The 27,613-nt window shown below is 40.9% G+C and overlaps 1 protein-coding gene across 1 annotated transcript in view; it reads left to right on the top strand.

The window, feature by feature from the left end:
* mtnr1aa (melatonin receptor 1A a) overlaps positions 1-26,905 on the top strand; it is a 45,939-nt gene extending 19,034 nt beyond the window's left edge. Inside the window, exon 2 of the mRNA XM_074629553.1 lies at positions 25,335-26,905. Within this exon, the coding sequence (XP_074485654.1) occupies positions 25,335-26,203 (869 nt within the window). The 3' untranslated portion in view covers positions 26,204-26,905. The remainder of the gene's footprint in view (positions 1-25,334) is intronic.
* The last annotated feature ends 708 nt before the right edge of the window (positions 26,906-27,613 follow it).

Consider the following 27,613-nt stretch of genomic DNA (forward strand, 5'->3'; position numbering starts at 1 on the left):
TTTCGAGAGCTGTGCGTCAAATTGTGCTGAAAGCAGAATACAAGAATCTGTCCTCCCCGTCTTTTGTAATTCAATTAGGCTTTAAAATGGGCCGCTGCAGATGCTGTCAATTATTCTGTGCAGAGGCTCAAATACAGTATCGGATCCAAAATGAGTAATTGATCATTCATTCATCATCTGTGTCCATTAATCCCACATGAGCTAAATCATCCTGTCAAGAGTCCAAATTACTGCCCTGCGCTGTAATTGTAGGCCAGGTGTATGTGTGTGTGCATGTCCCTGTCTCTGTTAGGACCAGTTTGATATTCAGACTGAGGACATTTTTGCAAAATTAGGTCATCCTGACTGAGCCTCACTTAGTTGAAGTTAAACTAATATAATAAGAATAAGAAGGTTAACTTTGGGTGAGGGGTTGAGGTCAGACATGTGAGGCTCAGGGTCGAGGGTAGGATTATGTGCTAAAGAATGAATGCTGTCAGGGCCCTGTGTGTGTGTGTGTGCGTGTGTGTGTGTGTGTGTCTATAAATGTGTTAATTTCTGTGAGGCTGAATATGTGAATTATGTTGTGATGTAGTGCTGAAATAATTATTCAATCAGAGTCAGAGCTGTTAAAGCTGCGGCTGGAAACAAGGTTAATGTGAGCAGTGAGACTGAACCCAAACAGTAAAGTTGTGGGCTGTCAAACCAAAACAATGAGCTAAAAGATGCTAAAACACTCTGTAGAGCTGTCAGGAACTGCAGGGTTGGTTGATAACTCTCTGTTTGTCTAGTTTGTCGATACGACCGACCTCTTTCACATTATACACTTGTCTAGTTAGTCGATACGACTGACCTCTTTCACATTATACACAGTCAGTTGATCCGTTGTTAATACAAAAATATTGATTAGCGCAGCTTTAAAGTTGTTTATCAAGCAAAAATGCAAATCATTCTATAATCCCAGCTGCTCAAATATAAGGATGTGTTGCTTATTTATTTTTTGTATTATTACAAATGTAATAACTTTGACTGTTTGTCTGATACAACAAATTATTAGAAGACATCACTTTGGGCTCTGGGAACTTATCTTCTGAGGAGTATTTTCACTATTTTCAGACTAAACTTATTGAAAAAATATTGAAAGATTACTTTATAATGAAAACATGGATTAGTTGCAGCCCTAGTTACACATGCATGTTGCTGAATTTGTTTTGCTTATTTATTTCCCAGGATCCTTCAGCTTTAGCGCCCCAACAAAAGCGACAAACTCTGATGCATCAGGGTCCATTTGTTCCATGCCTGAAGATAGAAATATAATATTGCACGAGGAGCGATGTCTTCCGGTATCATTGGGTTTGTTTGTGTCCCCCTTTTCTACCACCAGCTTGTTGATGTCATTGTTCCAGAATATCGTGTCTATTTGTGAGTAGTCACAGACTGGAGGAGAGAGGGTTTGTATGACAAGCGTGGGTGGTGATTGATGTGTGTCTCCCAGCTGCACTGTGTGTTTACACATGATGCTTATTTTTCTGTGTGTTTATTGTCGGTCCATGAAGCTTCTTTCCATTTTTCCGTTTCTGTATGCATACAATTGTGTGACTGTAAACACACGCATGCTTTATGTTTAAGGTAACCTTTGATCTCGTCATCATAATTGTGATGCACGGTTGAGAGACACATGAATGTGGAAAATACTAGTGATACAAAAAAAGATAGTGGGTTTTTAATATGGGGATTAGTGAGAATATGACATTCTGGCTGCTCTGTATGTGACTTTGAAACAGAGCTGTTACATGCAGCAAATAGGAAATTAGAGACTGTGTCCAAAGCTTATGCTCAGAGTGACACTCTGAAAAAAAAAAAAATGTTAAGATAAGCCGTTAACCACAGCAATAAAATACAGCTCATCTGTTCAAAGCCCTCAAATTGATGGTTTGCAAGTCTGAAAACACAAGTCAAAAGATGACATTAAAAAAAATGCAGAAAGAATTCCAACTATGGTATAAGGAGATTACATTGAGCTCTTTCAGGTCAATTGGGGTCAGATAGGATGATGGAAATAACTGCTGCACAAACCAATCATATATAATAAAGCTCAACAGATGCTGGAGCTGTGGTATGACCTCAATTTTCCATGGGAACGGCAACAATATATCAAAATATACAAAGGATTGTTTGCTTTACGACAGTTACATAACTCATTACATTACATATTCATCTCCCGAAACTATTATACAATCCTTTCTCTTGCATATTATTCTGACACCCGGCATAACAGTAGAGATATGTACCATGGATATTAATTGCCACTTAAATTGTATTGCGAACGTCAGTGCAGCTCCCTGCATACTAACCACTATAGCTGATAACGTAGTGTCACTGATGGGTCACCAGAGAATTGTCAGCGTACTCTTCCCTTTTAAGCTAAAGGAAATGCACAGTGAGAGAGGGAGGACCAAAAGAAATTGTTATAAACTGGATGCGTCATCTGTAAAAAGTTAGATGTTGAGCAGAATAAAAGTATCTGCAGACTATGCAGGGCAACTGTTGCAGTAACCTCCTCAATCACCGTAAAATTAACCATGTCAGCGAGCACGAGAAATGTCTGAGAATGAACTCCGGCTCTGACACAAATAGCTCTAGTATATTTGTAATGCAGATGTCACAAGATGTTATAAGGCTGTTGTGGTGAACAGCAGACATACAGCAACATTAGCATCAATTTGTTTTCTGTTTGTGTCCACCTGATGGATCTAAGTCTAATATTCACTCTCCTTTAAGCTCGTTTTGGTCTCCACCATGGTAGGGATAGGAATTGATACAATTTTATCAATACCAATTCCATTATTAATTCCTCTTATCAATACGATTCTTTATCGATTCCTAATAAATTGTTGGGTGTACATACAGGCAAGGCTCCAGACAAACTTTTTTCACTACCATCCCCGAAACCACCCCAAAAAAGGATTTCACCCATCCCAAAGTCAACGTAACCCGTCAAAAATTCAAAATGTTATCCCTTTACTTTGTTATTGTCATATACTGTGGTTATTTGCATACAAAACATACAAGTCAAATGATTGGGAAATAAGTGATCGTATTTTTATTTAAATATTTACTTTGATTAAAAAAGATTCTTGGCATCAGCGGTTTTACTTGTGTATTATGAGCTGCTTAGAGCTAGTGTAAGGCAGTGAAACAGGTCATAATTCCCTCTTTAATATCTATTTTATATTGCTGTGAAAGCATCTCCTTCAAACAACTGTATTTATTCAGTTTTCTCCTGAAATACATTTTTTACAAGATTACATTTGAACACATCACGATAACGTTATAATTTACCTTTGCCCAATACTAATTTAGTGAATAGAGCTTGAGCACCATAATGTAACTCAATGTAATACAATTATAGAATAATTTAGCTCCGCTATTTAGCCAAGCAGGACTGTGTCAGTGACTGATAACAGCTAACGTTAACTAGCTCTTCTCCATCATGGCCTCAAACAAACTGAAACATGATGTAGTGCGTGTGGGGTTACGTCATTGTGTGCAACAGTTGGAAATTATCCTTATGAGGAATCGATAGTCACAGAGGCATGCAATTCAAAGGAACCAGACAATTGGGAACCGGTTTTCAGCGGGAACCGATTCTCATCCCTAGTAGGTTGCATACAGTAAACAGCTGAATGCTGCTGGAAACAAGGTTGATGAGAACAGTGAGAGAAACCAAAACAATTAGCTGAAAAATGCTGAACTAGAGCAAAACTGCAGGTTTGGGTTCTTTGTGGGTCCGTCACTACCAGCGACACCCTTTTAAAACCTATTGATTAGTGCAGCTTCAAGGTACAATACCAAGGTATGATTGCCCCCCCTCTCCGTTCAGCTTGTGCCATCATCCATGTGTATTTTTGTTTATGTTGAGATCAGCTGTACGTAGCGGAACATCTTAAAACACTTCATTCAAATTGGACAGAAACAAAATAAAACTCACCTCAACCGTACTCTTTCCAACAATCACCAAGTGTGCTTTGGTCGAACTCAACTCTAATTTTACAGAGTTTAATGTGAAAAAATGCCGAATCTATAGCTGCCGTCGTCACCCCCCCACTCTCTCTCTGTCTCTCTCTCTGAAGGAAAGAGGCGGGGTCACGCGTCATCAACGTGCCATCAGTTACACTGCGCATGTGTTATACCCAGAGGTCTTAATGTTCTGGCTGATCGAAATCCTTAAAAAAAATTCTGAATCCGGATCGCCACCAAAATCTAATGCATTGTTCATTGTGCAACACCCCACCCCTCCAAAAAAAATAATTCAAATCCATCCCAGACTTTTGGAGTAATCCTGCTAACAGACAGACAGACAGACAGACAGACAGACAGACAGACAGACAGACAGACAGACAAACAAACCAACGCTGGTGAAAACATACTGTAACCTCCTTCAAGGCCCTTGGTCTCGGCGAAGGTAATAATATATCATCCCACATCATCTACCGTATGTAGAAACATCCAAGCTGTGACGACAGATGGCTTTGAGGTACTGGTGAAAACACTGGATTCATGGTTTCTGATACCATGCTGCAAGTATTTCACCCAAAACAAGATCCTGAAATTGTACAGCATCTGTCGTGAGAAAGTGGAGCAAACACACACACACACGGACACACACGCACCTACACACTTGGCATCGGCTGTGCAGTGTTATAAGCTCTGAGTTTCCATCATGTAGGAGACTGCCTCCACAACCACTGTAAAGTATATTAATAGTTAACTGTAAATAACTTGAACTCCTGGCATCCATATTTACTATCGCAGTTTCTCGTACTGTATCGATTTACGGTGATATAGTGTACATCATTACTCTAATATACTAAATATATGGGGATATAAACTTAAGTTATAGCTCCAAGCCCTATGCAGCTACCCTGAATTAATGTTTTTGGTTATGTGGCCAAGTTCACTGCCAGTTCAGGAAGTAATGTGAGGCACAGTGAACAATAAAAATGTGGAGGTCAGGGAGGTGGATGGGCGTTCATAAGCTGTGCAAATGTTTGGTCTTTCATATCTGTGCTTGTTTCCTTCCTGTCTCAGTTGTTAATTTAATTATGACAAGTTATTTTCCCGATTTCAGGAAGCAATTCTGGGAGGCTCCCCTGCTTTTTAGTTTAATGTTTCTTTTATTTCAAACTAACCAAATTATACTTTGTTTTCAGTGCTTAAAAAGTGTAATCCATAACAGAAGTATTATCCTTTTGTTTAAAACCTGTGTTAATGTGAAGACTTACAGGAAAAAGTGTTTTTCACTTTAACATGCAATGCAAAAGTTGGCTTTAAAGAAAAGGACTAAAAGCATTTTCACAGCTAGTGGTTAATATTAATTTGGCAGCTACTGAAAGTTTATAGAACTAGAGTAAAAGATGTGTACTGTATTTAAAAATAAAACCATTTAAAATCTACAGTACAGTACGTGTATAATGTGTGCATATTACGTTTTAATTTAACAGAAACATTCAGGATTTTACTGTAGCTTAGCTTGAGTTTTCATTGTACAATAACCTCAATAACCTTGAAGCATGTTGAGTGTGCTCATTTCATAATGAGTGGCAGTAACTCCTCATTAAATACTTGCTTTCCAGGGACCCAAATGACATAAATGGGATCAATCCAATCTTCTGACAGGATCAAGCTGCTTGGTAATTGCAAATGGGAATCCAAGCCACCCTGTAATTGGTTGCTGCGACTGTGTGTGTGTGTGTGTGTGTGTCTGTGTGTGTGTGTGACTCGGTGAAATGTGAGTGGCTGAAGGAGGCCATGTGCCAATGTTAACGTTAAGGTTACTTTATTGTCTCCCATGGGATCTTGGAGAAAGGGAAATTGCTGCATCAAGACCAGACATCACAATAAAACACATTAAATAAGAACACGTGTAAATATCAGCCTGAGATAAAAAAAAAAAAACAGCCAACCAATTCATCACAAGCCATTCTCTCTGCTAGGAGCTACAGTACAGAAATTCCAGGCATTACTCTCAAAACATACAAACTTTAGTAAATAAATTACACACAAACAAACAAATCCGCAGTTATCTCCTCTCTACCCTTCTGCATCGGATACCGAAGCACAGAGGCTTCCTTTAGTGACTGTATGCGAAGCACGGGGCTTTTAACTAATGTAAACCCACCCGCGGTATCACTCGAAGGTCAGAGCAAACAACGTAGTATTAAGAGTGTGAGGGTGCACTTATGAGTGGGAAGGAGGGGTGGTTATACACAGGACGTTCAACTAGGAGACCACTGTTTGTGGTCGTGTTGACTTATTTTGTCATGTCAGTTGTCACATGAGTCGCTAGTCAATGAATTTAACAAAACCACGTCTGTTTCCTAACCCTAACAAAGTTGTTGTGTTGCCTAAACCTAACTTCCTGTGAAAACCAAAGTTTATTTTAAAAGGACACTATGCATGTAATGAGCATATATTGACATTGACATAATCGTTCCTTTTCTAAACCGGGCTGAATATCTGAGCCTTAAAATCAACCGTTAGATTTCAAAACCAGTAGGGCTGGACCAAATATTCGACTATTCGGGTATTCATTCGTTGGGTAGGTAATCAATTTTCAATTTTGATATTAGGATATATCTATGTATGTGCTGTATAAATGCAGTGTATCCTAATACCAAAATATATATTTAACCCCTCTGGATTACAAACATACATAAAACACACCAAACCTTTTGTAAAATTCTTCTTTTTCAACAACAAATAACAAAACAAACAGCAATACTGTAGATTAACAGAATCCCTAAAAACTAATGCCTTTATTTAAACTAAAAGACGTGTTGCAGCAGTGTGCCGTCCATCTCAGCCAGGAACGGAGAAATGTCTGGCTGAGTCCTTCCCGAGTCATGTCACGAGACGAGCCAAGAGCCCTTGTAGCCGTTGCTTACGTCAGAGCGAAACACATGCGAGGATCGGGCAGAAAGGGCCGAGAAGAAGCATCCGCAGGCTGCATTACACACAGGCTTGCAGCCTTATAACGCCACCGTTTAGGAAGCCTGCAAACGTGACTTTGAGGTATAGTCTACACTCGCATGCACAGAGGGATGAGGACAGGAGATGCTTGGCGCGGACACAGCAGCCTCAAAACGGCACCGTATATAGGGGAGAGGGCCCGCAAGACGCTGAGCACGGACAGAGGCACGTGTGCGCCGTCCACATGAGGCTTAAAAACAGCTTTCGTGGACTCATCATGACATGTTTTTGTTTAAAAAATGTGGGGGAAGCCCCTTATCGTGTGGCGGGGGAATTGTGCTGCTTTAATGAGGAGCCTATGCTGCCTACTAACCGAGAGGTTAAAGCGCTCCTCCAGCGTGCACGGTCCCCCCCCGGCCAAAGCTTCGAATATTCTCTGCAGATTACTACCGAAGCTCCGGAGCCCAAAAAATTACATTTGGTACATCCCTAAAAACCAGCTGGTAATACCATAATGTAAAATAGACTCTATGGAAGCTGCTGTGGTTCAATATGCTGTATATTTCCTTCATATTTGTTTCAGAACCACATCCATCTACAGTATCCTTACACACCTTCAATATATTGAAGGTGTGTAACTAAGGGCGCTTTCACCAGCCAACATTTAGTCGGTTTTAATTGAACTCTGGTGAGGTTTGTTTGGGAGGTTGTGAACGCAGTAATCAAACTCTGATGCAGACCAAAACAACCGGTCCGAGGTTGCATGTGAAAGGTCGTCTCGGACCATTTCCAAGTGAACCAAAATGCAGGCTGTCTCTGTGGGCATTTGTTGAGCTGGACACAAGTAAACAACAGGAAGTCTGATGATTGTTTGACATCTGGGCCAGAGAGAAAGTTTGCAACGGAGAAGAGAAGAGAATACGCTAAATAAAGTCAGCAAAAATAGTGACGTTTATGCCATTGGAGATAAACTGAAGGAGAAGGGATTCGTGCTCACAGTAGATCAGTGCAGAGTCAAAGTGAAAACGCTTTGACAGCAATAATTAGTAAGTCCGTGATTCTCTGCAGAGAAGTGGCAGCTCTCGAGACGAAAAAGATAAATTTGCTCCTTCGTATCTTACACGCCCCTCAGCTAATAATTATTTTATTTGATCTGCTTTAATTTGTGCACTGTGAAACTGAACCAGACTCAAGAGAAAACAAACCAAAAGTATCTATTTCACTCTGATCCGGACCAGCCAAATGGACTATGGCTTGTGAAAGCGCCCTAAGAAACAGTAACTGCCAGTTCTAATCGGACGCCCTGTAGCAATTCAACTTTCCACATCAGCAGTAACCTTGTGATATTTTTCAGTAGCTCTATCGGAAATGAGTATAATATTCCCGCAGACACCAAAAACTGAGTCTCAAAAGGAAATGGAGGCGCTGATGGATTCTCGTACAGACACTTGAGTGTGCCCGCTGAGCTCTCTATCAATGTGGACACCCTAATATTCGTAAGAAATGACCTGTCTGATGTCCCGGCCATGTATGGCAAAATAATTATAATCTCGAATTGATCTGGGATCTAACACAATTTCTTCAGTTCTGCGTAAATTGATGTGTAAATGATGCTCATCAGACCAATCAACAAACCTGTCCACTTCAGCTTTATAGCTGATAATGTTGAGTAAACTGAGGATACTAGTGTCATCTTAGAATTTCACTACAAATTGATTAGGTTGGGAGCTGACATAATAATTTGTACACAGAGTAAGCAAAAAGGGTGAGCTGGCGCATCCCTGGGGGACACCTGTTTTGCCTCCGGCTATATCAGAGTGCTGAATTTACTTCACTTGTTGTGGCCTGTTTGACTTAAAAGATTCACCTTCAGCTGAACTAGTTCTTTTTTTTGAGCAAGATATGTGGATGTGGATGAATAGTGTTAAAAGCAGAACATAAATCGATAAAAAAGCAGTCTGGCATATGCAGCAGAACTTTCTAAGTGCTTCAAGGCCTGGTGCAGTGTTGTGGAAATGGCACCATTTGTACTCAATTTCTTATTCACAGCAAGTGGCTTAGTTGTTATTTTACTGAGTACAAGACTTTTTAGGGATTAGAATTATAATGGATATTTTCCCTAGCTTTGGCACCGTGTATGTATCTAAAGAGAAGTGGAAGAGTTGATGCCAGACGTACTGGTGTGAGTTCCTCAGCAAATGTCCTTTAAAGGTCACATATTATGCAAAATGCACTTTTCCATGTCTTTTAAACATCAATATCTGTCCCCAGTGTGTCTACAGGCCACCATAGTATCATAAAAGACCATCCTCTCTCTTTTTCTCCTCCTCCGTTTGTCCGGAAATGGGTGCAGAAATAAAAATTCGCTTTTTTCCTAGTCTTCTGACGTCATTAGGCAGAAATGCAAGCCATATATGGCTTTCCTGTTTCCAGTGAAACAGAACAGCACCCCCCTCACCCCATACCCCGGCTTGGTAACCCCGCCCACGGAGTAGCCGGCTCAGCAAGCTGCGTCCGCCATTGTTATTTCGACTGTTTACTAGTAAACATGCTGAAAGGAAAACCCGCTTGTTCTGTTGTTGGCTGCAATACTCCACACAAAAGCTTGCACCATGTACCCACTTCGGATCCTCTGAAGACCCAGTGGATGGACTTTATTTTCGCTGGTGCTGTGCCCAGGTTTATAAACTTTATTCTAGCTGCTATCTCTCCACTCGTCTCTCAGAGAGAGAGAGAGCTTCTCCGGGAGGGAGGGGGAGGGTGACGCTGTTGTTGTTGAGGAAGTTTGATTGACAGAAAACGCTGACCAATCAGAGCAGAGTGGGAGGAGACAGGCTGTGAATCAGTGGTTTTCAGACAGAGGCTGAATTAGGCTCTGAGGCAGGCAGACTCAGGCTGCAGTATGAGAAGAATAAAGGGTTTTTTGAACATTGCAGCATGTAAACATGTTCTAGTGCAACATTAAAATACATCTATGAACCTGGAAATGAGCATAATATGTGACCTTTAAAGAAAAGCAGACTTGCCATCCGGCCCCATTTCCTCGTTAATATGTAGCCTATAGTTTTAAAAACCTTGGTTCTGTTATTACAAACATTACAAATTACTTCATCTAAAACTTCACCGAATTCCTTAACAGAAATTCTGGTGACTGTGGCACTTGACTTTTTACACTTTTGACTTTCAGTCACATAAGGTCATCTGGTTCATCTAATCACTTGCCAAATATTTTTTGAAAGTTTCCAATAATGCCATCTCAGATGGTATCTGTATAACAAACCATCTGGCGTGTCAGGTTAAGGTCACATGGGCACAAACACCAGATAATCACTTGCCAAATATGTTTTGAAAGTTTCCAAAAATGCCATCTCAGATGGTATCTGTATAACAAACCATCTGGCGGGTAAGGTTAAGGTCACATGGGCACAAACACCAGATAATGTAGCCTAACCGGTAGTGTCAGGCTTCAGTTTATCATTTCAGCCATCAAACATGGCTCTGTGTAATATTCTAAAGCGGGTCTATTCAACTGATATGTAAACTTTATATAGTGTTCGGAAGAAGCTAACGAATGAGCCATCTCGCTTCCTTCTCATCTCTGTTGAGAGTTGCACATGCACAGTACCGATCGGGCAGGATGTACGGATTGGGTGGTGATACCGCCAATCATATTCTGATGTGACCGACCATGCTTAGTAGCTTTTCAAAACATCTGGCTATTGACAGTCACGAGTAGGGAAGTGGTCTACTGTGTGGTGTGTGTGTGTGTGTGTGTGTGTGTGTGTGTAGGAGAGAAGGGAGAGGGAGATACTGGTAGAGAGAGAGTGTGTGTGTTATTGGTTACTGTTATAGCTCTTTCTTTATTCTGCTTCTGTGATGTGCCTGGGTCAGATATGTGACCCAGGCACATCACAGAAGACAAAAATATTGTATATATTTTTTATTTCAAAAGTGATAACTACATCCATTTGGATTTGTATCAATTTGTCATAAATAAGCATCTGAAAATGTCTGGCCCATTTGCATTTCCTGGTTTTAAAGTCTGGACCAAAGGAATTTTTAATTGAAAAGCCCGGTTCTAAAGCCTTGAGGCTCTTTGTTGTCATCCACTAACCTGCGGGAGTTTCAGCACAACTACGTGCATAATCGGATGTTTCAACACCATCCATCTGCAGACAGTCCCTCTGTTCATGCATACAGTAGCCCTCTGTCTCCAGAGCTGGATGTGTATACTCTTGCGTAACTGACCTGACTTCTGTTGTCTTTCTAACCAATTGTCACTTTGTCTTTGGGAAATGAAGCAATATCTGGAAATAAAGACACAGACGAGGTTTGCGTTTCGTTTCTGTTCCCGGTTGAGTTGAAGATTAAATCTGTTGAAGAGTACTTTAGGAAAACAATTGCTGTGGCGAGCAGTCTGCAAATAATCAACGCTGCAAATTTGAGGTGTGTTGCTGTATGAACTGTAGATTAAATTGTCACGGGGATTTGGTGATTTGAGAAGAGGAGCACAGTGAATGGTTTGGGGTTTGTGTGTGGAGAGATACAGAGAGAGAAAGAAGCAGTGGTCACCATAACATTGTACTCAAACCGATCCTGTGTATCCTGGTTGAACTTTAAGTCTGTCTCCCTTATCTGGGTCAACCCATCAGCCCCCTACCATGCTCTGCCTTACAGACAGCTACTCTACTACTCAGACTGGAATCACCTGTGGAACACTGAGGCAGGATGGAGAGGAGAGGGGGGTAAAAAGTACCTCTTTTGTGAGTAGGACAGCCTCAAAAGTCTGTTTTCAGCAGATAATTTGTCTGTATTCTGTTCAGTCGTGCTCCTCTTTCATTGTGTTCTTTGTAGGGATTTTCACACAGGAAACACACAAATTCATACAGAACTGCTTGCCGTGATTTTGGTGGTTGTGTGCATGTTTGTGTGTTTGTATGTGTGAAGGTCAGTTTTGCAACAACGATGCTTTGACAATTGGGAAAACGTGCTTTCGAAGTAAGCCGAGCTTCACAAAACAGTACAATGACTGTAAAATGTGGTCATTGTGCGAAAATAATGTTGTGAAAAGTAATAATGTTAAGTTTTTTTTTTTTTTTAAATGCCCGTCATAGTCATAACACAGTCTCACGGCAGTTCTTGCAATAGTCAAGAAATTGTATCTATTTGATTTGTGTACATAGACACGAATTTCCCTTTTTTTACTTTCAACAACGTATTTTTCTTGTGCTTTTTCCAGCAACACGTGACACAGATGTTAATTTCCTTCAAATTTTAAATCAACACTTCCTGCTTTAATTTAAAAATAAAAGCCCTAAAGTGTTTTTTCTGTGGACAGAATTCTTTCATATGTTAACTCAAGGCTTTTATTCTGAAATATGAGCAGTCAGTGATGTGGAACATGCAGTGACTTAGAGAGCTCCATGAATTGATAAAGTACGGGGTTTAAATCAACACTTTCTGCTTTCATTTCGAAATTAAATTCCTCAAGCGTTTTTTCTGTGGATAGAATTCCTTCATTTGTTAACACAAGGCTTTTATTCTGAAATATGTGCCGAACAGTGTTCTAGAACATTCATTGACTTGGAGAGCTCCATGAATGAATATAGTACGGAGTTTTAATTGTCGATTATTACTATTATTTACAAATTACCACACGTTTCTTAACGTGAAAGGAGTTACCCTTTTTTTTCAATTGCTAACACACTGAAGTGACACATAAAGCACAATTATTGAAACTCACATTCTGGGAGCAAAACCTCAGCCCAAAACTCTAAACACGTTTTCTGCTTTGCACCCAATTCAACATGGCACTTTTTGCAACACACAGCACACGGTTCTCTACATAAGACAGATGAATCTTACATAAAGTATTAGCAATTGAAAAAATATATAATTCATGTTTTCTTTTTTGTCTCCACAAATGTTTTTGCTGTGTTTTGTCTGGGGTGCAAAATGCAACCTTTGGAAATACATGGATGTATTGACTGATTTTTACAATGTGGAGAGTAATACATATTTTCATCAGTGTGCAGTACAACACACTCTTGTGTGTGTTGTGTTTGGCCAATATATTCATGTACTTTAACAATATGTCTGAAAAAAATCAAACCTAGACTATATCGTTAGAAAAGTAGAAATGTTCAATTGAGCTCGGCTGTGAATAACTGTTTCAAACAGAATCAGATACTATGAACCATGTGTGTGCCATATGTTGACAAAATTGTTTTTTTGTAGTTTTTAATTAAGTGTTTCATTTTGCAAAGTTAGTTGTGTGTGTGGTTGTGTCAATTCTGTGTAGTGTTTTAACAAAATGAGCCCTGTTTTCAAAATCCTGCTTAATTAACCGTAAAAAACTGTAAAGTCACTCCAATTACCTCTACTCTAGCGTCAGCAAAATAAGCTGCACCTGCCACATTAATGACAGTTTGATGGAGCTGGAACTCAGCAGAAATACCTTTAGTCAAACAGCACTTAGCTTGAGATGGGGCTTTCTGCAGGCATTGTCCTATTTTTTTGTCCTCTGTAATCTCGGATGGTAAAAAAGAAGACAGAATATGCTACATTGCATACAAATATTTTTTTAGTTTTTCTCTACTTTAGAACAGATGCTGTAGCTGAGCCACAGAGTGTGGCTCACTGGGGAGCAGCTGCAGTACTGTAAATCTTAGCAGCACCAGCAGCTACAAGCGCTGTGACCACATGGTTCACCCTCCCCACAGCCCCTCAGGGGATCTGGAGTACAGTATGCCCCACACATTGACCTGATGTTTATCAGGATCAGCGTGACGGAAAGATAAATGTTTATACATCTATGACAATACTGGTGTTTAACACAGATATCAGAGTTGCTAATCTAGTTCATTTTCATGCCTGGTCTGACAAACAGGTTAATTTTTGATATCTTGTTTTGCCACTAGTTCATGACACATGAAGACTGTGTAATCAGATTGACAACATGACATTGGACAACTTGTCTAGGGGGCTTTATCTGGAAGACGTGACTGGACCTGTCAGGCTGTGTCAGGCCACCAGCTGTGGGGGCCTGGCTGACATCCAGTGTGACACCACCCGTGGTGTTTTGTCATCTCTGCTCCCTGACCAGAGAAAGTAAGCATGGCGGACAGGTATTTTCACAATACATGATCCTCAAAATTGCAGCGGTTGTTGTAAGAAAGAGGCCCAGCAATTTGCGATTGAGACTGCTTAGTTAGGTTTTTTTAAGGTATGAAGCCGAGGTTGAGCGGTAAACCTCACTGGATCTGAGACGTTGTTAACGTCTCACTCAAGTTTCTTTTCAGTGCGAACACCCACAGGACATCATAACACTGCCAATTATAAGAAGAGCTCATTAATCTTTCCTTAAATAAAGCAAAGACAAAATACTTACTTGAGATCTGAAATATATAGCTGTCAGTAGGGCGGCTCCGAATGTCATTTTTTTAACATTCAAAGCTTTGAATGTCTGTCGTCATATTTTATGTCCTCATTACCTTAATAAAAAAAGGAGAAAGAAGTAAGTTGTTTTTTATTGTGGTTATATAAATGTAATTTTGGGTGCTGTTAGATTGCTGCTAGACTGCCCCCCTTTATATGAAAATGTTGTTTTTGAAAGGCTAAACGCCAACAAGTACAGATTGAAGCAGAATATTTTGTCAGATAAAAACATGTTGTGAATTTCGAAAATTATTGTATCTATCTTTTTTCAATACATTTGGACTTTTGGACTTTACAACGCTCTGGAGTTATTGGAAATGTTTGGATCACACCAGTCTGAAACAATCCTACTTGCCATCACTGGAATCTAATTCTACAAATGGTGTTAGGGATGTCCTGATTCAGTCTCAAAGATCAGTATCGTGGGCCGATCAAGGTTTTTTTTTTTCTACCTGATCGGTATTGGCTATATTGGGCCCGATCCGATCCTTCATTTTACGTCAGCTGTCACACAGGTGTTTTTACTCGCAACGCTTTTATGCACAGCGACGCAAACTCCCCACTGTCCGTCTCTCCTCCACGCCGCTGAGCTCCATGTGAGTGTAAGAGTTGGGGTAGTGAGCCACAGCGAAACACACCTTAAACGCAGCATGAGACTGTTTATCTATGTCATTTACATAAATTATTTGCACTTTTTTTATTTCAGCTCAGTGTGAGAGTCCCTTGTGTTTTGTTGTCATCCATGGTGCTTGTTGTTCCACCGCAGACAGCACAGACACAGACAGCGGCGGAGAGCTGACAACAACCACACTTACCATGCCACTGCAAGTGCAACAAACACTGGAGGACACTTAAAGGCAGAGAGGAATTCCCTCGAGACAGCGACAAGGCCAAAAAGATTAAGGAGAGGGATTGTTATTTTATACAGTTATTATGTAGAAAAAAAACCACAAAAAAACATTAAGAAACTTTTCTTATTGCAATGCATAACTATTTAATTGACAAGCATATAAATTGGATTGATTTGAATAACTTTAATCACCATGTTTGTTGGTGTTTAGCCATTCAAAAACCATTTGCTCTCCCCCTCGTCGCACACAAAGGACGCACATGTTTTAACAGGCCAGTCAAACGAGTTATATTCATTAAAGAAATTTTATTTTACAAAAAAGACTTGCTCATTTAATCTGATGGATCACTTTATTAAATTTTATTTGAAGATTTTTTTTAGGGAAATATCATTAAATGTGACGACAGACATTCAAAGCTTCATCCGAAATCCTCAATAGAAGCTTTGAAAGCTAAAATAAAAGTAATTCGGTAGCCTACACCCCTAATTAAAATACAACACAGCTTTTTTCTTTTAGTAGTAGTAGTTTTATTGCCTAAACCTAACCTAGTTACATTTTTGTTGTTGTTTTGTTTCAGTTTACAACATTAACCAAATATTTAAAACTGTTTAAAACTGCGACCGTAATCCAGGAGAAAATACGTTTACCTCAAAACGTAATTGAGAATGCAGTTTAGTTGAATGGGAACATAATTTTGTAGGAGACTGTTTTTAATTTGTTCTGGACAAAGGTCGAGAGTATCTCGAAGGAATCTGCTACCCGGTGGGAAAACTGCATCAGTCTGATAAGAGAATTTCACCGTAGCACATTCTTGGATGTCATGAGTCAGGAAATAACCTTCAAATTAAACACGGCCATTTTTCTTAACTGCCACTGTTTGAGTTGTTATTAAAGCTTGATTCTGACATTTAAAAACTGTAATCTTCAGGCTACTTGCTTGATGCCAACTAGAATCACGTTGGCAGTGCATAATGCTGCTTTCCACTCTGCTGTTTGTGGTTGGTGCTTACCTAGGAGAGAGGGCACTTGAGGTCAGTTTTGTAAATCCCTTCATTCCAGGGTAGGAATAAACCACTCCTACCTAAATCCATGTCAAAAGTGCTTCCCTTAACACTATTTTCTCAGCAGATGAAAATACATTTTCTATACAGTAACGGAGAAGGCTATTGACAAATTTTGTCGTCCAGCATACATATATTATTAATAATGTACTGTGTGTTTTTGTACTCATGCTAGCCTCTTGAAATAGCTTGTGTAAGAGAAGTGAGGAGATTAAACCTGCCGAGAGTCTCATCATCCACGCCTGTCGCCGGCTTCATTCATAAACGCAATATCCGCAAATCCAATAGTGACCCAGGGACATAATCACTCAGCTTCTTCATAGGGCAGCCTCCAGCTCTCTCTCTCTCTCTCTCTCTCTCTCTCTCTCTCTCTCTCTCTCTCTCTCTCTCTCTCTCTCTCTCTCTCTCTCCCTCTCTCTCTCTCTCTCTCTCTCTCTCTCTAACTCTCTAACTCTCCCTCTGTGTTTTTATTCTACTCTCCCTCTCTCTCCCTCTTTCTCTTAGGATTATTATTAATGCAGTTCAAGTAAAGTCCCGACATCACAGTTGTTTTGTGTGCATTTTGTCACATTTCTGTGCACGCACGGGAGCTGCCATGATAATCCAATTTTTATTTTTTTTTCCCTGTCATAGTGGTAGCTGGAAGATATTTTGAGTGAATTCCACAAGACCTCTCTAAATGCCCCCAACACTCAGTCACAGACACACACAAATAACACATTTTATACTCTCATTCATCAAGGACTCATCTTTATTCAAGACTTCCAAATCTGCTGGCACAGTTACCGATCACTGAATCATGTATGAGCAGTCAGGCGCTCAGTAATGATGAAAGAAAATTCACAAGAATGATTTCTTAGAAGGAGAGAAAAGGTGTAGAAAGGTAAATCACAGAGGGCTTTGTATTTAACATCGCAATGGCAAAGACCAGCACAAAGTACTAGGTCATGACCTTGCGCGGCAGCTGGATTCTAACGATGTTGTGAGATCACGCGGAAATCCATCTTGTCTTGGCTTCAAGTAATGCGTTTGTGTACGGCAAGCCAGATCAAGGACCAACCGGTGTCCTGTGAGGACATACTGGCAGCTACAGGCGTAGCTTAGGTGTGTGAGACCCGGTGAGACCAAAGTGTGAGACAACATAGAGAGGCGACTGTTAGCGTAGATGCTGCAAAAGCATCAGTTATATCAGAACTTGAGAGTATTTTTTCATTGAAATAACAGCAAATTATGGCACTGAAGGTGATGTTTTTGATTCAGTTAGCTTTGCTTTCATTAGTTTGATTGACAGATGGTTTATTCAATCACCCGGATGTCAACATTTTGATGTGCACTGCAATGCAAAGTTTTTGTAGTTATTTTGCAGCAGCCTGGTGTTTGCAGTTGCATTAATCAGGGAAACCACACTTCTTTCTTTTGATGGCTGGAGAGATTTGATCAACGTTAGGGGAAGTCTTTCAGCATAACAGACCAATTTTAAGCAAAATATAGATACCTTGCCTTGCACTGCCTCATGTGCTTGGAACTGCCATCCCTTGAAGCCACTTCTTCCATCTTGTGCACAGCACTGGGTGTGAACATACCAAAGCACCAAAGTACATTTCAAGGTCAGGAAAATGCCCGTGTCTTAAAGCACAGTTTCCACTAGTTTTTGCACTGCAATGAAAGTAGTGCCATTTGGATTTGAAATTCATGATATGAGATATGCATTTGGCTCTACATGTAGTGTCATTATAATTAAAATGTACATATTCCTGACACATTGAAATGTATTCATGTTCCTGGGGTGTTCCTTGGGTTTTTCACACTTTTTTTAACATACATTAAAATGAGCGTTCTGCAGTATGTTCTTCCAAGGGCGGAGTACTAAAAGACTTTACCTGCTTTTTGAAATCTGGTGAAGGAACGCCAAGTTCTGGTCACATGACCGGAGCACAGCCAATAGGAACACTCTTTCAATGAAATGACCTGTGATTGGTCAAAGTCTCGCATCACGGGCTAGATTTTTTAAAGCCTGAAAACAGAGCCATGATGAGGTGCAGAAGTCTAGTTATCTCTCAAAACACCTGAATTACAATATGCTGAAAGGTTATATGGAATTTTTGCCCAATGATGCCAAAATTATACTGCCTACTGCCACTTTAAAGGCAAATTGGGTCGAGGCTGTTCTACCTGTCGCTAACCTTCAGCACATGCACATTATATCTCATATGGAACTGCACAAAATCTGAAATTAAACTAAACATTCTTCCTACTTTTAAAATATTACCTGAACATTTTTCTTCCACTTTAAGAAAGAGGCATCAAATCCACACTAAATATTCATCATCAGTGTACAGTCTGCAACATTTGGTAGACAGCTGTCTGCACAGATTGCCAGTAGGTGGAAGTCTTAAATGGATATTTTGCTGGAAATAAGTCAATATTCTGAAAAAAAATGTTTCGTTGGAGTGATGGTGAGGTTAAAATATAAGTTTAGTTTAAGTGATTTTCGGAGGTTTGACTTTAATTTTTTAGGAAATACATATTTTTGCACAACTTTGGAAGGAAAAAGGACCCCAAACATATACAAAGTGATGGCTTGTTGAGCTGTAGGTTTTATTTGATTTTATCTGGGCTTCTAAAACAGGATCTGAACTGGATTATTTTACATAGGAAAACATTACTCTTTTTTTTAATAGTCGTTTTGCATAAATTCTATTGGATTTAGACCAGATTTCTTGCAATGATAATAGTATTGTATATATACTGTATGTGAACTGAGATAATTCAGAATAGATCTAGGATAGGATACAAAACAACTTCTGTGTTGAGATATCAGGAAAATAGACTGTAGTTCAACAAAAATAAGTAACATGTATGTGTAAAAACATCTAATAAGAGTTATCACAAGGGAAATATATTCAATAATTCTTACCAAACTAAGCATCTCGGTTATTGTCAGAGAGGTGACAAAGAATCCAAGGACCACTGACAGAACTACAGAGTTTGCTGAGATAGAACAGTTTGACTGACAACAGTCAGAGCAGCACTTGCTGGGCGACATGTCAGAGTACTGAAAGACGTCACTGCTTGAAAAGCAGCATGTCACAGAGAGCAAAACATTTGCCTGATACAATGGAAAATGTAACTCTTCAGCTGGAATCCAAAGCAGTCTGGAGGAAAACAGACAGCTCACAACCAGTCTAACAACATCCCTGCTGTAAAGCGTGAAAGTGACAGTCTCATGCTGTGGGTGCTCTTTTTAGCGCAGAGGGTCACGGGCCTTGTGAGGTTGGAGGAAGAAAAGCAGCCAAATGTGAAGTCCTATGTTATGGTGACAGTTTGTGTTCCCCCAGGAGGTATATACAGTCAATTCAGTCAAGAGAGACTATTTTTTATGAACCCAAAGTCTCATTGATTAAACGAAGATCAGTTCTTGGTTTGGGGTTAATGCACAATTATGGGTAATAACCGTATAATTGGTCAGCCTTGTGTTGCCTTCAGTGTTTATGCTGTGAGATGAAAGTGAAGGTGCAGCTGATTGGGGAAAATAAAAGTACACTGATTAGTAAGTGGATATGAGTGGAAAGTATTAAGCTTATTTGATTGGAAGCTAACCTCTTGACTTTGCACCTGTTTGAGATTTGAAAAAGAGGGCAAAACTTGTGAATGGAGAAGAGCCAAGAGGCGGAGCTTAAATGATTGGATGAAAGTAGTCAATGAACAAGTAGAAGCAGACGATTAAAGAATAAAATAGTCTCCCCTGACTGCACTTAACGCTAAGCTCCATATCAAATCACAGGCCTTCCATATCACTGCAGTGGCTTCAGGACAAGAATGTGACAGTCCTGGTATGACCCAGCAAAAGCCAGATCTTAAATCCCTTTGGAAAATCTGTGGAAAGACCTCAGTATAGCTGCTCACAGACGTTTCACTTTCAGTTGACTGAACCGGAGTAACTGTGCTTTGAAAAATATGACAAAATCCGAATTCAGATGCTCCAGGCTGATACAGACTCTGAGGTGCCATTACTGCCAAAATAATGAACTATTGACTTGGGTGGTTAAAACATATTTGGATGTGTTGCCTGCATTTCATTGTCAATATGTCTATATATATATATATATTTTTTTTTTTTGTGATAGTTGCCAAAAAAAATAGTCACCATATTCCATTTTAGAGATTATGCTGCAACACCATAAATTGTGAAAAATGTTGAGCTGGCTGGATATTGTCAAAATGCACTGTTTATCTTTGTGTGTCAAAATTCATTGCGCACTACAGTGGGAAAAATGCTCAGATGGGCTTCACTTGTACCTAAATCGGTTGAAAGTGTGGGATTGCAGAAATGGAAAAGGGACACAGTACCAGACCATATCTCTCCTCGAGCTAAATGAAAACTCGGAGTGATACGTCAATCACAGGACTAGTCATAGTGACAGAGACAGTGAGGGCGAGAGTCCAACAGCCAAAAGAGCCAGCTGCCTTTAGGCCTTTCACGACATGACCTTGTCAAGGTCAATGCTGTTAATACTGAGTGACTTGAGTTTAAAATCCTGTAACAGGGTTGTTACAGTAAAAGATAGCCAAGGGAGGGAAAGGGAGCCCCTTAAAGATGACTGTTTGCACGCTTTGTCAACACCTTCTTCGAACATGGACATGTTCTCATTTAACAGTAAGCATGGAGCTTCACTTACCACAGCCAGCCCTCATCTCTGCACACACATATTCACTTGTTTTGCACTGACAATCATTCCTAATCATAACTATAATCACTACATCCCCAACCCTAAGCTTTACCATTAACCAAGCCTTAACCATAAAATGTAATGATCTTGTAATGTTAATCTTGGGGAGTTGAGTCCCCATATTATCAATGTGAGACTATTGTCCTCACAATACCATTAATATAAGTAAACACTTACACACATATGCACATTTACTTTAACCTTAGAGCTGCAATTTTCTTTTTTATGTTAATAATAGATTGCTCATAGTGACAACCCCAAAAAAAATATCACCTGACTCAGTTTCCTTCAACTCTATGAAGTGTTATAGCATCTTTTAGCTCATTGTTTTGGTTGTGTGGCCTGCCTTGAACTGTACCTTGTTTCCAGTAACGGCAGGCAGCTGTTGTGAGCAAAAATAGCCTGTTGAACCCACAGTACGCTACTTGCCCATCACCGGCAGATAGACAAAGTTAGCGACTATGGTAAACATAGTGGAACATTTAGCTGCTAAAGTGTCAGATATATTCCTTTTAAGTTGGTGGAGACCAAAAGCAGAGCTAAAAGGAGATACATATTGGACTGACATTGGTCAGGTAGATGAAGACACCACTCCAAATGAATGTTATTGTGCTCTGTTTGCTGGATTTGTAAATAGGAAACTGGTTGCTAACATGTATGTTAGCCACAACAATCTTAAAAGCTTGTTTCCCTGCCTCCAGGTGTCTGAAAAAAAGCAATAATTTCTGCTTCAACCATCACAATTGCCTATGCTTAAACCCAACACAAACACTAACTTTAACCTAATTCTAACCTTAAAACCAAGTCTTTCAATTATCCAGTGGAGTTTTTGACCACTAGTGGCACTATGGAGCAGTGTTTTGATGTTTTTTTGTTTATATCATGCACATGAGCACCCGGGAAACAAAAAACCTCCACAGGGCGTGTTTAACCCTTTAAATAGCCCTTGCTATGCATATTTTGGAAAAATGTTCTTACGTTCCATAAAGTGTCCTTGATGTCAAGGTCCTCACAAAGATAGATAAATATGAAAGTGCACACACACACACACACACATACAGTAAAGCTCTCTACTAGCCATGGGATCCTGTGTCAACAGCAGGTGCACCTAATTCCCTATAGAGGGCAGCTGAATGACAGATATAAAAGGACAAAACTTTATTAATAGTCACACGTGATCCCTGGCAGTGGAATGGTTGGTATGTTCTACAGGAGATAACGGGCCACCGGGTTGATCAGTAGTGTGCTTCTAATGCTCAGGTGAGACTGACAGGTCCGCCTGCAGGTCGGGGGAGTGTGTCTGATACTGACAGACCGAATGTCAGCTCCGAAATGAAATTGCATCTTGCACTGCAGTGATTGTAGAGATATACGATGGGCTTAGTTCCCATCTGACATGCAGTAAATGCATCTTGTCATCTGTGACAGGGTGTTGTCACATAGGCAACTGGATCTGGACTTGTCATTAGGCCTCGTAATATGGTACCATACATTCAACACACTAATGTATAAATGACAGCTGCGAAAATGCTGTGTGGCTAGATGTTTGGATCCTCCGACATCCTCATGACAGGCCACTCAACGGTAAATGATTCTAAAATGCAGAGTTTTGCATAATTAAGGAAAACAGGAGACTCAAAGCAGTGTGTGCTTACACACACAAGTCAGGCTGTTTCTACAGAGAGTAATAAGATATTTGCTCTCGTGTCTCTTTCAAGGGCATGTCGTGTATTTCACTTGAAAGAGGTTGAGGATCACAGCCGCCGTCTGTAACCTCTCTATGTGCAACAGTGTGTTCTCCAACAAGCCATGTCTAATTTCCCCATCAGTTTGGGAACAAAGAATGCACTTGTGTGCCCTTGATTACCGGTCGGCCTGTACATCATGTCCTTCCTGGCAATTAGAAATATGCATTATTTAGTGACAAGGACCCCCTCGCTTTCATCATTCACCAACATCAAAAGGTGACAATTGATGCAAGTTGCAGTTCACATGCACCAAATCATCAGGGGGGAAACTACCAAATGTACATACACATAAACAATACAAATTTTGCAGACGCATTCCCTCTCAACATCTAGCCTTGAGGCCCTTTCCCTGTGGCTTATGTAACGACGTAGAAACAAAAACAAATGGATGTCTCAAAAGGATTGTGCTGGTATTTTTTGCATGTTTTAGCATATTTACAAATCATGTATACTTGAATTACTGCCAGCCATTTCCAAAGCATAACATAGCTTTTGGGTTGTTTTTTTTTTTAAATGAATCAGAATCAGAATCAGAATCAGAAAGGTGTTTATTGCCAGGTGTAAGGGGTATACACGAGGAATTTTCTTTGGCTTATTGGTGCGAGGCAAACAGTATAATAACAAAGAATAGATAAACGTTAGAATAAAATAAGAATAAAAAATGTACAATTTACAAAATAAGCTATAAAATAAACATGGTATAAACAGATAGTGCAAATATTGTCGGTGTGCAAACAAAACAATCAGGTATCAGAGGGAGAGAGAGGAAGAGAGAGGGAGAGAGAGGGATACTGTAGGGGGTGGTATTGAGAGTGTATGAGAGAGGGGGAGAGTCAGTGTCGGGGTAGGGGGGTAGGGGGGGGGGGCCGTAGTGTGTGTGTGAGGGAGAGACAGTCACAGGGGGGCGGATGGGCTGTTGGAGAGCCCCACTGCCATAGGGAAAAAACTGTTTTTGTGGCGTGAGGTTTTGGTCCTGATGGACCTTAACCTCCTGCCAGATGGTAAAGTCTGAAAGAGATGGTGTCCAGGATGGGAGGGGTCGGCCACAATCTTCCCTGCCCTCCTTATGGTCCTGGAGGTGTACAGCTCCTGGAGGGAGGGAAGGTTGCAGCCAATCGCCCTCTCTGCAGCACGGATGACCCGCTGCAGCCTGGCCTTGTCCTTGGCGGTGGCAGCGGCAAACCAGACGGTGATGGAGGAGGTGAGGATGGACTCGATGATGGCCGAGTAGAAGTGCACCATCATGGTCTGTGGCAGGTTGAATTTCTTCAACTGCCTCAGGAAGTACATCCTCTGCTGGGCCTTACTGATGAGGGAGCTGATGTTCAGCTCCCACTTGAGGTCCTGGGCGATGGTCGTGCCCAGGAAACGGAACGACTCCACCGTGTTAACTGGGGAGCCGCGCAGGATGAGGGGGGGGAGCGGGGCTGAGTTCCTTCTGAAGTCCACTGCCATCTCCACTGTCTTCAGAGCATTCAGCTCCATGTGGTTCTGGCTGCACCAGGATGCCAGATGGTCAACCTCCCATCTGTAGGCAGACTCATCACCCTCGGAGATGAGGCCGATGAGGGTGGTGTCGTCTGCAAACTTAAGGAGCCTGACAGATTGGTGTCTGGAGGTGCAGCCGTTGGTGTACAGGGAGAAAAGCAGTGGGGAGAGAACGCAGCCTTGGGGGGCACCGGTGCTGATGGTCTGGGTGTCGGAGACTTGCTTCCCCAGCCTTACGTGCTGACTCCTGTCTGTTAGAAAGTCTGTGATCCACCTGCAGGTGGAGTCAGGCACGCTCAGCAGGGAAAGCTTGTCCTGTAGCAGAGCTGGGCTGATGGTGTTGAATGCGGAGCTGAAGTCCACAAACAGGATCCTGGCATAGGAGCCAGGGGAGTCCAGGTGCTGGAGGATGTAGTGGAGGGCTAAATTTACTGCGTCGTCTACAGACCTGTTGGCTCTGTAGGCGAACTGCAGTGGGTCCAGCAGGGGGTTGGTGATAGTCTTTAGGTGGTGGAGCACAAGGCGTTCAAAGGTCTTCATTATAACGGAGGTCAGGGCGACGGGTCTGTAGTCCTGAAGACCTGTGATCCTTGGCTTCTTGGGGACCGGGATGATGGTGGAGGCCTGCCCTTGAACTTTGATTTCGATCATCACATGGAACATCTTCAGTGTCATAGTTATTGCTCTGTGATAATGCAATTACCACATTACCAGACAGCAGTGAACCTTAACCCAAGCTTGAAATTGTCCCATCAGAAAACACCTGAGTGACATTATGGATGTTTTTTTCTATGATGTTCATGTTAACATGTGTTCTATACTTTTTGTACTGTAGCTTTCTCCATACTGAAACAAATGCCAGAAAAGGGGAACAAAGCAAATATGCAAAAACAAGCAAAACTAGTGGTACAGTCCTTTTTTCTGAGTGAACAATTTGGCATTCTCTTGGTACAATCACTCACGCTCTCTTTGTCTTGTTCATTTGGATGACCAATCTGCTGTGCTTCTGTTGTCAATGACTCATGTGCCCTCCCTTGTCTCTCCTGTGGGTGTTTGTTTTGTCTGTAGGGAACATCTTTGTGGTGAGCCTGGCAGTGGCAGACCTCGTGGTGGCCATCTACCCGTACCCTCTGGTCCTCACCTCCATCTTCCACAATGGCTGGAACTTGGGTTACGTTCACTGCCAGATCAGCGGCTTCCTCATGGGCGTCAGCGTCATCGGCTCCATCTTCAACATCACCGGCATTGCCATCAACCGATACTGTTATATCTGCCACAGCCTCAAGTACGATAAACTGTACAGTGACAAAAACTCTGTCTGCTATGTGTTGCTAATCTGGGCGCTGACTGTGGTGGCTATCGTGCCCAACCTGTTTGTGGGTTCGCTTCAGTATGACCCACGGGTTTATTCCTGCACATTTGAGCAGTCGGCCAGCTCGGCGTACACTATCGCAGTGGTTTTCTTTCACTTTATTTTACCCATCATGATTGTCACATACTGCTACCTGCGCATTTGGATACTGGTCATACAGGTGAGGAGACGGGTCAAGCCAGACAACCGGCCCAAGCTAACGCCACACGACGTTAGAAACTTTGTCACCATGTTCGTGGTGTTCGTGCTCTTTGCCGTTTGCTGGGCGCCGCTCAACTTCATCGGTCTGGCCGTAGCGATCAAACCAGAGGTGGTGGTTCCCCTCATCCCTGAGTGGTTATTTGTGGCCAGCTACTTCATGGCCTACTTCAACAGCTGCCTTAATGCCATTGTGTATGGTGTGCTGAACCAGAACTTCCGGCGTGAGTACAAACGCATTGTAGTGTCAGTGTGCACAGCACGCATCTTCTTCCAGGAGAGCTCCAACGATGCGGGGGAGAGGCCCAAGAGTAAACCATCACCACTCATGACCAACAATAACCAGGTCAAGGTGGAATCCGTCTGATCCAGAACTCCGAGATATACTGCGCGGACATGAAAAGATATGCTGTAACTGAGAGTAAAAAAAAAAAAGAAAAAAGGTGAGAAAAATACCAAATATAAATATATAACAGCTTCTTTCCTCTGAGCTGTCCACAGACTGTCATATGGTGCTATCTGACCTCTTAACAATCACAGTAAAAACAGGGGTGCATATTATCTTTGTCTTTTATCAAGCACTTTTGTTTGACTCGGCAGTACCTGTAGTACAGTAAATATATGATGTCCGTTTTGTTTTCATGTTTACAGTGATGATATAAATGTATCATGCATTATATAAATATTTATTTTGTATGAAATGTCATGTAGATACAGTATATGGTAAGATATATCAGGTTCCAGTTAAATGAAGACATTTTATGAGGCCAATAAAAAAATTCTACACAACTTGGTTGAAAATATAACCAGAAGAAGTTTATCAATGAAGTTAACCAACTTTGTTAACCTCATTTGTGACATTGTAACACTAATTGAGTGCAAGCAATGTGGGTTGCTGCTGTCTTATTATACCCTGCAATACATTAAGTGGAATATATATTTTAGTCTCTCTCTCTCTCTCTCTCTCTCGCTCTCTCTCTCTCGCTCTCTCTGCCACCTCGTGAGTTCATTATACTGTATGCATGGATATGCAGGAATTGTTCATATGCAAAATAAAATCTGATATTGATGGATGATCTGATTTGGTACTGTGTCCAATTTACTCTCTAATGCAAGTTTATTCTGTAAATGTATTCAGTATTTCTGGTTCATAACTTTGGTTAGTTATATATAACATAACCAAATGCTCACTTAAACTAATGCAGCTTTATACAACAGAGGTTTTTCTGATCTTTATTCTAATTTTATTGATAATAAATAGGGTGGATATAATTTTTTTAAATAGAATAAGGCAATACAATTCAATTGCACCACATACTACAGTCTCTAAACTGGTCATAAAGTTAAATCAGCATCTCTCTTACAATTTCAACAAAAACTAAAAATTATATCTTTCATTAATGACCCAGTGTGTCGGAATTGGCGGAATCTAGCGGGGAGGTTGCAGATTGCAAAAACGTGAATGGCCCTATCTAACACCAGTGTTTGGTTTGTCCGTTGTGGGCCACTGTAGAAACATGGCGTTGCCAAATAGCGGACTCCGTGAGTAGGGCCAAATCCGTATGTAGATATAAACGTCTCACTCTAAGGTAACAAAAACACAACAACGTGATTACACATACACTAAAGAAAAACAGACTTATTAATATATATTCCATATCTGCCAGTAGATCCCCCTAAATGCTACACACTGGTCCTTTAAAGAAGAACATATTTCAGAGTTGTTGAATTAGACTAGGTGTACCTAATAAACTTGCAACAGGGTGTATATAAATTG

Source organism: Sebastes fasciatus, chromosome 3 (assembly GCF_043250625.1).
Source record: "Sebastes fasciatus isolate fSebFas1 chromosome 3, fSebFas1.pri, whole genome shotgun sequence".
In the NCBI taxonomy this organism is placed as follows: Eukaryota; Metazoa; Chordata; class Actinopteri; order Perciformes; family Sebastidae; genus Sebastes; species Sebastes fasciatus.